Here is a 13,089-nt window from a genome sequence, read left to right on the forward strand (position 1 = left end):
ATGCGGTGCTCAGAATGGGAAAGGGAAGTGGGGCTGCCCATCCAGCCTCCCCCAAATAAAACAGGCGACAGGATGCGCCTGCACTCGAGAGCACGGACGCACCATCAGCAGTGGGGAGGACCAGCTTCCGCTGTCATGGGTGTCAAGTCCCCTATCAGGCCAGGAGTGAGTCCACATGGTGCTGGGAGCTAGGCATGAGACTTCCCATGTGCTAGCGAGTGACGGGAGTGGGAATTCAGGCAATAAATCTGTTCTTTAATTCCACCACTGAGTCATCTGTCTCTCACAGGGACCAAGAGCATGACACTGAACCTCTGAAAAAAGAAACATATTTACATGGTGACTATGGCGTAAAAAAAATGGGGCATTTATTGTGCTACAGAAAAGTGATGTGAAAACATATTCATGCTGCTATGAATAAGACTTTATATTTATAAATAGTTTTTAACAGATTTCATACCAGGCCAAATTCCACAGGGTTCACCGACAAAGCAGTTGGAAATTCAAGAATCAAATAAATAAACAAATAAATAAACCATGAAATAAATTTAATCAAACTTCCAGATATGCACATCAAGAATAGCAGATCTCCCACTTCATTCTATGATTCCCGCAAGTTATGATGCCAATCAAATTATCATTTCTCCAGAAATAAAGATTTTATTTGTGAAATCTGCAACCTAACTGACGGCACATCAGATTTAGACAATTTTATCCTTTTTAGCGTAGACTGTCAACCCATTAGTTGTTTGAACTCAAATAAATTAAGTCTCTTATACATAGAAATGAAATTTTCTAAACATTACTCAACTATTTTGAGTTAGCTGAACATTTGTGGGCACATATACTGTATTCAAACCGAGATCTTTGAGTTGAACCAACTTATAATAACTGGGATTAGTCAGTTATTTAGTCATAAGCAGCTTCTTTTCCATTGGCTTCTGGCACAATCTATTAGCATACTGGGTGTGTCCCCCAATTTTCTGACACTCATCATCAGTGTGTAGTGATTCCCAGTCCTGGGCTACCTTAGCTTAACTTGTAGATCGTATATTGTGATTAACTGCCTGGGCTCTGTGTTGTAGGCTGTAAGAACAGGCATTATTTTCAGAGCTGCAGTAACTCTATGTTGGCTGTGCTGTTCACTCTTTTTAAGAAAAGATTATTAAAGTAAGCTTGTTTTGTCTGCTGCACCATATTAAGAGTTTATGTTAATTCAGCTTAACTTTGATGTCATTGTTTATTTTTATTTTTTTAGTAGTGCGCCTTTAATTTAAATTGTTTGGTAATAAAAACAGCTACAATATGCAATTGTTGAATGAAAAGAACAAGTAAGTAAGAAAAGTAAGTGCAATAGTTACTTTCACTTAAAAGGTTATGTTTCAGCTACACCACTTTTTGAGTGTAAAGTACTTGTGGTTTGTCTGTTGAACCTAAAGACTCCATACAGTTATATTTTTATAACTAATTTTTATTACTAATAAAAACTGAATTGAAAACTCAATTCATTTGAGGCAACGAATTACCTCAAATGATTTGAATAGACTTAACTTAATAGGGTTTACAGTATGGAAGTGTATTTAACCCTCTCATGCATGAATTATAATAAACTCAGTCAGGATTTTTTTTCTAAGTGTTTTTATACATCCTTAGGGATGTAAAACAAGGTTTGAAAAAAATATATATTCTATCTTTATTCGATAAAGAAATATTTATCTGTCCACTCAAGTGTACTTCATGCATTTTTTGTTGTAAAAAACACACAAATGTAATTCAGTTATACAGTTGTAATATGGTATTCTGTTGGAATAGTGGAACTGAGGAGGATATTGTGACACAAGAAAATGTCTCTGAACCGTAGAACCTTATAGAATCTTGATTGTGACTGGTATTATCATACTGTATTCTTGTCAAGTCTCTGAACTGTTAAGTGAGCATATTCTCTTATAGTATTTTATAGCATGTATCATATTTCCTGTCAAATCATGCTTGTTGCTAATTTCTGAGACTATTTTCTATGATGGTTGCCAAAGCATACAGGGCACAAAGCTACAAGACACTGCATGCAGATGTACTTGGTTCTTCGTGTGCTGGCATTTTATACTTTCTTGAGCTGGGGCCAGTGGTTTCCAGGGGCATACTGGATATTGGGGTGCCCTTAGTTTCAACAGCCTCATCTCCTTCATCTCCGTTCCTCAGCCTCAACTCCCTCAGTAACATTTCCAGACTCACCTTCACTATCACTGCTTGACCCTACTTCTCTGCTTGCAACTGTCTGTACTGGCAGACATTCCTCAATTAAAGAAGTTGATTTACAGCCAAAACATTAAACAATATGAATTATTTTAAAAACAACACTGGAAGTAATTGACATTGCATAAAAGTTGAAAAATAGCTAATGATGCATGATGTACAATTAAGTGGACAGATGATTAATCTACAATTCCCTCAAATATAAAATCAAAATTTCGAAAATCTTTACATAATATGTCACCTTAGATGTTACTTGATGTAATTATATTTTTTTTACCTGCAGTGATATAATTTTATAAAAGGTAGAAACAAAAATAGCCAAGGTGTTTGGTGGTTTTCCCTGTCTGCCGGCCATCTTGATTTCATTGACTTCTTTTTCCCATTACAATGACCAACCAAAGGGTTTTTCTTGTATAGGATGATGCAATAGCTTCCACTACAGTGGACTATATGCAGCAGTGCCCAAAATTGCAAGCATATTTAAAGAAAAAAAAAATTTAAACAGCTGTACACTGTAGTGACCTCTATGCATGAAAGGGTTAATGAATAAACAGTATCAGAACTCAAGGTTAAGTGTTTTTTTTTTACTTATCATACAGTAAATGTTTTGTTACAGTATAGTACTATCAATAAAGAACCATCTGGTTAGATATGAATTAAATATTAAACAAATCCAGGCTGTCTAGATTCAGAGTTTGGTTTGAATTGTAATGTGAACTGTTTTAACAATATAATGCTCCTTCGTTTAATATATGATACAGTATAGAATATACAATATAGTGTTTTTATTATTATTATTATCATAGAGACTTTTGACTTTTTAAGATCTGAATATTTAAAAGGCTTTCTGAAAAGATTTGCCTAATTTCTGTTCTTATATTTTGTTATATTAGTATGGCAAGTATGGCAAACAACGTCTGGTAAAGCTTAATATTTATGTACTCTCAATTTTCATCAAACAGAAGAATGGCACTCAAATCATCTCTTACTGAAGCCAAGATCAGATAACAGTGTTTCGTGATCATTTATTTGATGGTCATATTGTTCTGCCTGCTTATTTTGACTGGCACACTGACAAGTCAAACACATCATTAGAAAGGAAGACACAACAAGTTAATGGAAGCCTTGTCCTTCAGCACTCCCTCTAAACTAAACACACACTTTCCCCTTTACTCTGGCAACCCAAGTTTTTTTTTCTTGTTTTATGTTTAACTATATGGGTTTATGACGAGTAGATTAGATTGAGGTTTTATCTATATAACAAATCAATTATAGATACAAACACAGTTTTCCTAGTTATCTCAACTTTGAGAGCAAGAGATTCACAACTCAACACTTTCTCCAGCTTTTGAAGTCCTGGGTGAAAGATCTTGTAGAAAATGAGACCGAAAACCAACAAATCAATTAATTATGTGGTAAATTTGCTAGTGGTAAATCTACACTATTAGTCTTAATCTTACTGAGTGTTATTGTAACACACACAAGTGATGTTTTAATTTAAACTGTGTTTAAATGATTGCTTAAATAAATGTATTATTCTTATATTTGTAAACATAATGAGCATTATTGAATATTGCACCAGGCTTAAAATGTCCTGAATTGTTGTCCAGGAGTACAGCCAAAAAATCCCTGCTCTTTCCCCCTTTGACTTACATGTACCCAATTCATCAATCTACTGAATAGGTCAACTACAGTGAACTTGGGACTCTTTCCTCCATTTATGGCAAACCCAAAGAGCTGCTTTATCCTGAACTTAACCTACGTTTTAAGCACTGCTCCATAAATCTAGTACATGTAAACTATGTGATCCCAGATACTTTGGCTGCTTTTCAAGTGCATGATCAATCAGAACAAACAGAATAAAATTAGGCTAGCTTTTCTTGTTTGTTTTACTAATCACTTTAAATAGAATTATAAAGCTTAACTGATTTTGATGGGGCATATATGTTTGCTACATACATATTCATTACAATAACAACAATGTGAAAATAAAACTCATAATGCATAATGTAATATAATGATTTATATAATGATGAATTTGTGTAGTAATACATTTAAAGTTGCAATACTACATTTTCTTTATATCTTTATATTTGACCTTGTTTGTTGTTTATATATATATAAAATGTTTATGCACACAAGGTTGATTGCAATACAAACTTTTTTTTTCACTAATAAATATATAATCAGAATAGCACTGCAGCATTTTGTGTTGTTAGATATTCTTCTGGCATATAGGCATCTCTCTGTTTAAATAAACAGAAAAATTCCAAATCCTTGTTTAAGATTTTTTGAAAAACTGTTTATGCTTATAATGCAGCATTAGAGCTTAGTGTGTCTTTTCTGTTGTGCACCAGATCACAGCAAGGAGAGAACAGAAAAAAACATAAATCCTTACATTAAGCAGAGACCAGGACAAAATCGATGGTTTTTATCAATTGTTTAATAGTTATTTAGGTTTAAAAAAAATAAAAAATAAAACTACAAAAAATGTCTCAAACGCACCACAGTTTAAACAGTTCCAGTTTATGGAAGTTTGTAAGGAGTGTTTATTGGCAAATTATGTTTAAACATTTTAAGCATAAAAGCTAATTATTACTGCAATTAAAAAGACGTAATCAGCCAAATAATATCTTTATAATTCATTAAATCGCTGTAAAACAGTAATTGCACAATTCTGGGGGATTCTGCAAAATGTCATTAAAAACAACACCAACTTAAAAGTTAGACAATCAGCTGTTTATTTTATTCCTGCAGTTGGGATTATCTACGTCATCAGCGCCTATAGTAAAGACAGAGCTCAGGTAAAACAGCCAGTAAAATCAGCACGAGACTCCGAAAGGAAAGCCCACTCTTATTTATCATACTTCACCATCTCAGCAGGTTTCAGCGCACACACACTAGTCGCAATGTATTTAACCCATTCCTGTTCAACAGCGATAATAATGTCATTGAGCTTTTTCTAAGTAATTTACTAACTAATTAAATTGGCTATAGATTTATTGTAACGCAAAAACTTCAAACGCCCCATTTAATGGATTATTCCGTCTTATTTAAGTTAATTTAAATTATCTTTTTGATCAAATAAAATCATGTGATCAGAATTGTTTTAATATGTGCTAAAATATATTTAAATCTTTAGAGTTAAAAGAAAATGGTTAAAATAAATAAATTGATGTTTTTTTTTACATGGACGTTGATTGGCCTATATACTAAACAATTTCAATGTTTTGCTTTAAAAAAAATTACCAAATGGTGAGCTGTAGCAATGTTTTCAGAAGGCAGTAAACTGTAATAGTAGAATAATAAATTTCATTAAACTTTAATGTTGGTCAATTAGAGAGTATGAATCTAAAGGCCATCAAATATTAATACTCTACTGCGTCTTGTGTTTTATAATTATCTCAGTTGCAGCTTTGTCATATAGCACAACTTCTTCGTAGATAAAGTTTCTTTTATTTTAACTTTATATTTATTCATCCACTTGAAACACTTGCATTTTTCAGCGTATTAGTTTCCGTCAGTCCTACTTCGAGTATCATTAAAAAACAAATAAACCCTTAAATCACCGGTAATACACTAAAATCACGTTTCCCAAATGTGTCTATCAAGATGAAATACACTAATACAGATCCTATTTCACTGCAAAATAAACGGAAACCTTGTTAAAAACATCAATAACTCCCCACAGTATTTGAAATGATCAGAGAATGATGATAAACACGTTATTAATCAGTTCATAAAACTCATTTCATTACTTCGATTGTCTATCGACCTCCTTTTAAAGGGTGAGAATCAGCTCGAAACAATAGATTAGATCGGAATTTTACCCTCGGTATAGATTTTTTTCCTGGTAGAGTTACTGCACTTAACTGCATACATTCACATCAAAACCTAATTTACTTCTCTCTCTCCAAACACACATTGTGAGTAACAACACTGAAGAAAGGAATAGACAGGAATAAAAAGTGTTAAATCAACACTGATAGTGATAGTAACGTTTATCGTTCAACACTGGCTAATTTATTATCACGTGTCAGTATTCTTGTACAAAAACGTAGCATCCGCATTTTTTACTTTCACTATATGTACATCCTTAAAATAGCTGTATAGCAGTTATTCTTTCTAATTTCATGATGAATAAACCAATAGAAATGTTCAAACGTTATTACACTGTATTATGTTTTTTTTCTTCTTTAAAGTTGCTTTTTAAAAGATAACGGTTTTAGTGACAGCGACAATAAATGTATTTATTATTTTAGTATTTGTTACAATGTATAAATTGTGTTTTACACAATTTGCAAATACAGGAGAGGAAACTAGTGTTTCTAATATTTAAACGTGAAGAACGTTCGTTTAAGGCAGAGGTTTAAAGCACTGCAGTCAAGTGATGTATTATGGTGCAATTTTAATATTTAATTTGATAAATACATGTGTATTCATAAGTGTCTTAATGAATGCCTGATTTTTCCAGGCTTCCAGGCTTCATAAACACGCGCTGTAGTTTGACTTTATAAGTGAGGGGTTTTCTAGGCTTTGTCCTGGATTATACAGAACTGACTTCTCCTTATTTTCTGTAACCAATTGGGTCTTGAAACCTAAAAGTGCAGAGGCTTAATCTTCTCCAGCCTGTTTGGCATTTTGATTGATGCTCTCGTGGCTCCATCCGCCAGACTCGTGTAAGCCAAAGAGGAGGAAGAAAAAAAAGAGAAACGACTGAAGTTCCTTTCTCTCTCTTCCACACACATACACACTCACACTCACAAACACGCGGACACACACACTGGTAGTCACTGCCTTCAGATCGGGCCGACTGGAGACTGAGCCGCGCTTCAGTAACCGGCTGAACCCTTACGCGTGGCGGCACGGGAGGAACCGACGTGTCTCCGGGAGCGCGCGCCTCTCCGGACCATGGATAATATAGGAGCGCATCTGCAGCACACGCACGTGGACGCCATCAGCTTCGGGATCGATCACATCCTCAGCAATGTAGATCCGAGCAGCTGCATGATTTCTAACCCCAGGATGCATGACTTAGACTGCGGGCTCGGGGGCATCGTCAGCACCGCTTACAACACGGTGACGGGACACTACGGTACCGGCAACGGCGGATACGGCGGCGGCGCGTGCAGCGGCTCATACGCCATGAACGCGGGCATGAACGTTAACGGCAACGTCAACGGCCTTAATGCGTCGGGGGTGATCCGCGTGCCGGCTCACCGTCCACTGAACGGCGCGCACGCGACCATACCTACCAACGGAGCCTCGGCGCACGGGAGCATGAGCGCTATCGACAACCTCACAGGATTAACCTTCCCGTGGATGGAGAGCAACAGAAGATACACCAAAGACAGGTTTACAGGTAACACTGCGACTACACTCACATCACCATGAGCTTAGCTTTTTTTATATATTGGAACCCAAAGTATTAATAATAAATTATTTTAATCATATTAAAACACTAAATGTGTTCCAGGTTTGTCTAACATTTGAAATTCAATTATTTTGTGGATCTTGGCGTTGTAGTATTCATACACTTGCATGGTTTTAAAATTAAGAATATGGCCGATAGTCATCTGCTAAAAAACATAATCTTACAAAAATGTGCATACAATATAAATAAAACACAACAATTCAAAATTATAAAAAAATATATAAAAGCTGCAAAAACAGCAGCTTTTAGTTTTCTACTAAACATTTAGCAATTTGTTTTAAAGTATGTATGTAAAACCACTACACCAATATGTGTATGAAATATGTATGTATATTTATGTGACACACATTTAAAAAATATATATATAAATCAGAAATAATAATGAGCATATGATGTGTAAGTGTTATATTAAGTCCATATATTCTGTGACTCAGTCATATTCATATGAGATTAATCTCACTTTAAATAACACAGCGGCCTCCAGGTCACCAATCAGCCTAATTAACCCGACATGCAATTAATTCTGCACTCACGAGCCTAATTTAGGAGTAGACCTGTCCTAAATTAGAGCCCATGCGCGCAATATAACAACTTTACGCAGCTTTCTGATTTATTTTTTCATCTTTTCAGGTTTTTTTTCTTCTTTTTTTGCAGTGTGCTCACTTTATACTCTTTATATTTATGTACCAGATCATTATATGATAGTATTTAATAATAATAATAATAATAATAATAATAATAATAATAGTAGTAGTAGTATAAATGCCCCTTTCTCTCACTATTTCTCTTTCTCCTCACGTGAGCAGTTAAACGCTTCTGTATGTCTTCACTGACTGTATGTCTTCACTGCTTGGCTCTGATCGCTGTGTGGTTGCTGATTTGTGGCCCGCTTGCTTTCCTCCTATTTTCCCGATCCAGTGGCCCTCTCACCCTTCACTGTAACACGCCGTATAGGTCACCCCTACCAGAACCGCACGCCCCCCAAGAAGAAGAAGCCCAGGACGTCGTTCACGCGCCTGCAGATCTGCGAGCTGGAGAAGCGCTTTCACCGCCAGAAGTACTTGGCTTCCGCAGAGAGAGCGGCTCTGGCCAAGGCACTTAAAATGACTGATGCTCAAGTCAAAACATGGTTCCAGAACAGAAGGACAAAATGGAGGTGAGCCTTTCTGCTCTAATCTGAGTCTCTACAGGGAATCTCACCTGCAGAGAGTGTGAGAGAGAGGTGAAATAATGATGATCGTGTTCTTCTCTTCCTGCAAAAACAAGACCTTACAAGTCAAGTTGTTTTATTTTCAATACTGCATATGTACAGGACACACAGAGGATTGATATTACGTTACTCTCCGTCCCAAAGTTACAACAAAACAGCCAGATAAAAATCTAAATATAAAAGAAGAATGAGGACAATAATGTACAATACAACAATGTCACAATGCGTATTCCTGCACTTAAATGCAATATATTTTAAACTAAACTACTGGATTATTTGCTAACTACAGACTCATTCATCGGTGCGTATATGTGTAAACTAAAATATTAATGCATATGTGTGTAATTATTAAATAGGTAAATATTAGCATCTCTATATTTTATAAAATATACATTTACAATTGATATATTTGGAACAGATTCCACAATGTGTTTATAGTCTGTAGTTCTTGCAAATACTTTTTATTTATATACTGCGAGGGTCTGTGTAGAATGCCTGAGCTTTTTATTCATCTTTAAATGTGTGTAAATATGTGACAAAAAAGCGAATTGATTCGGAAGGGATTTTGTTGGAGTAACTCATTTGAATTATTTGCAACCACTCGCATGTGATTTAAATACTACGGTTGTATTTATATGCTGAGAAAGATGAATAAAGAAAAAATATTACAAATATTTAAGGTAGAAGTAGTACACAGCTAATCTGTCAGTGTTAAAACGGCGTGTTTACGCTGTGAGTGTTAAATTTTGACACTAAAATTTTGAGTTTAATAGATAAATTTGCGGTATGGTATTCGTTTAGTTATTGTACTTGTTCTTTGTTTAAGTGTATGTGTAATTGTTTCTAACCAGATTCTAACCAGACAAAATGCATTACTTTAATACAGTAATAAAGTATAAATGTTCATAAGTATATTAAGTCGTGTCTGTAGCGTCGTGTATGCTTTTTATTCGAATTTTAATTTTAACAAATCAGAATTTTTTTTTTGCTTAGAAAGTAATTGATTTTAATTGGAAATATTTTAATAGCCAAAATGAAAAAGGCTTTTTTATGAAGTGTTTGACCGCCCCATTTATTTACTTTTTTAATTAGGTAATTCGTTACTCATTGATTTATTTATATAAAACACAGTAAGGTAAGGTTTAAATACACACGTGTAATGATAATAGTAATGTTTCGGTGAAACTTTGTAGACCATTTTTTAGCCCACTCGTAGCCCGAAACCATCCTGATAATGATACTTTGCAATTACAAGTTTTAGAATGGGCATCAATATGAAATATGATAGCCTTCTTAAAGTTCTTTTGCTGTTTTGATAATTTTTCAGTTTTAACACTGTTTAACACCAGCGAAATAAACTATTCTATTCTATTCTATTGATAAAAACATTTTTTAATGTATAGATTTATTAATAGATAAAATTATTAAGTCACTATTTGCCGTGTGTTCAGGAGACAGACAGCCGAAGAAAGAGAGGCTGAGCGACAGCAAGCCAACCGCCTCCTGATGCAGCTCCAGCAAGAAGCCTTTCAAAAGACTCTGAACCAGCCGGTGAGCCCAGACCCCATCTGCCTGCACAACAGCTCCCTGTTCGCCCTGCACAACCTGCAGCCATGGACTGAGAACCCCAGCAAGATCAACAGCGTCTCCAGCTGCGACTAGCCCCACTTTACTTTTTCCCTTCAGCGGTGAACTGACCTCCAGATAAACACCACAACAGCTCCAACCACACTGGCGATTATTTAACAATGCACATTTTACTGACTGGGAATCAATAATTTATTATTTGCGTTTGCCACACACTTTTTACCACAGAGATATGTGGTAAAATGCACAGCTTCTTAATATTTATTTCCTAACTACCAGATTCTGATCTTTACATTATTAAGCATTCTCATCTGTGCTGCGCGGTTTTCGTATTTCTTGATTTTAAAAATGTTGAGTTTTTCTGAAGTGAGCGTCAGTTACGCAATTTGGGATTAACCTCGTACTAAATTGTTTATTTTTAGGCTCAGCAGAAAGTAGACATATTTAGCCTGGTTTCAAGCACTTAGACTACGACATCTAAATCCTCTACTTTGATACCGTCGGCTGTATAATTTAAGATTTTATCTGATTGATATTTCCGTCTGTGAACTTTACATTTCCAATACATTTCTATTATTACGTGAAATTTAACGACCATACGTGAATTTTCTTGATACAAATATAAATTTTCAACCGTGTCGCATTAACCTTTTTCTCAGTGCACCTGTAGACAAAATTAATAGCAACCACTATTTTACATCAACATAGATCTAAGCACCATATTTACTTAACCATTTAACGCCCTCACCAAGTAAAGGAGCAATACAATATACAGAATAATGTAGGACAGTAATAAAACAAGTAGTGTTTTTTCCTTTTAGAAAAAGCCACAGTACAATTTACATCTCAACCAATATATCATTTATTTATATATTAAAAAAAACCTGGTAAACTATATTATGTGGAAATAAATTTAAATATTCTACCAAAAGCAATCAACATGTGTGATGATTTTTGGATAAAAAAAATAAAAGACACACTGTCCTCCAGTAGATTTTTTATTAACCTAACACATCTCTGTCAATTGGTAGAGAAGGTATAATGAGGTTTGGTTAAGGTCATCACTTTCTTTAATAAGATAACATAATAATAAAATAAGATGTGCTCCACCAAACAGGTAATCCACAAGTTAAAGGGTTAAAGAAGTTTTTAATTCTTTACATTTAAATCATGTAAATAAAAGCAGCCTATATTTTATCTCCAACTGTAAAAGTGAAGCTGTATCATTGTCTCCTGTTACTGACTTCTTCATAAGTGTCTATGCCCTGTTGCAATCTCTTCATTGCTTTTGTCAAGATTGAGGCTAATGGTTTATGTTGCAGAAGAGCTGAATGGTAACACTGCAGTTGAGTTGGATACCAAGTAGTTATGATGGATTTCCTCTCAGAGTGAATGACTGCTTTGGTTGCATGATAAATGTAAGTCCTCCTCATTGTATGGGGAGTGCAACAGTCTGGTTGTGATATTAACTATGTGCAGATGTGAGAGTGTGTCTGAAACTATCCAGGAGCTCTTTCCATTACCGCACTAAAGGAATGTAGGGTTAAGTTTCATCAGTACTTTCCAAATATCATATTGTATTTCACAAGTGTCTGCTTAGAATTTCCAGAATTTGATGAGATTGGAAGTAAGTTGGTATTTTCACAAGACCTTAAGCAAGAGAAAAAGTCTTTGAGATAAAGTGCTTTTATATGCTTTTCCATATGAAACAAAACCATTTTGAATGTTTTAATTTTGTGCAATGTACATTTTAATCATTAACCTCAGTAAAATACTGAGGTTAACTGCTAATATATTTAAAAATATATTCTTACTATCAAAACGGTGACATCTACAAACACACACATGGCACAAGCATTCTTGATGTACTTGCATTTTGAAGCACTTCGTATACCAAACTTCCATATGTTACACCATTGTTTTATGTGTTGTTTTGTGATTTCAGAGTTTTACAACTGTTTTACATGAATAAATGTACATAGGTTTCATGAGCACAGGAGATTCATTTGTGATAGTTTTTGTTTCAGTTCAACATGTGTCTTAACCCTCTCTGGTGTTCTGTATTCTTCCTCTTTTTTTTTTTGAACAGATGTAAATAAGATTATTAATAGAAGAATAGTAAATTTTTCAATATCCCCAAAGAAAAAACAGGCTAATAAATATTGAGGACAGAATAAAATGAGGCCCCATTAAAAGCACAGTATATAGCTTACATTTGGTACAGAAGGCATTTGAAGAGTCTTTTGTATACATACATTTTCATGTAACTGATGCTAATAATACTCAGCATGCACCCTGTGTCAGATTTATTGTTTTTTTTTGTGTAGTTATACATTTAATCATTATTCTGTCATTTAACTGATAAACTGATAAAATGTCCACGATGAATAAATAACAATTGTTTGCTATTAATCATAATTTTTTTTAAATATAATGTTTTACTGTGCTTTCATTTTATGGAATGCTGTGATATAATCCCCAAATAGTAAGAAATAGAGACTGAAGTGCTAAAACTGTGATCTGAGGTTCAAATCAGGTCATGCTGCTTTGCTATCAGCAGTAAGAGCCTGGGAGCAGAATTGACCTTTCTCTCTGTGGGTGGGTA

At 34.6% G+C, this 13,089-nt stretch overlaps 1 protein-coding gene across 1 annotated transcript; it reads left to right on the forward strand.

The window, feature by feature from the left end:
* The first annotated feature begins 6,830 nt into the window (after nt 1-6,830).
* Nucleotides 6,831-12,896, forward strand: tlx1 (T cell leukemia homeobox 1). Its single transcript, XM_007249448.4, has 3 exons — nt 6,831-7,615; nt 8,606-8,843; nt 10,349-12,896. Exons 1-3 carry the CDS (start codon nt 7,165-7,167, stop codon nt 10,557-10,559), a joined length of 900 nt encoding a protein of 299 aa, XP_007249510.1. The 5' UTR covers nt 6,831-7,164; the 3' UTR covers nt 10,560-12,896.
* Nucleotides 12,897-13,089: the final 193 nt, after the last annotated feature.

The sequence above is a fragment of the Astyanax mexicanus genome, chromosome 7 (genome assembly GCF_023375975.1).
Source record: "Astyanax mexicanus isolate ESR-SI-001 chromosome 7, AstMex3_surface, whole genome shotgun sequence".
NCBI lineage: Eukaryota > Metazoa > Chordata > Actinopteri > Characiformes > Acestrorhamphidae > Astyanax > Astyanax mexicanus.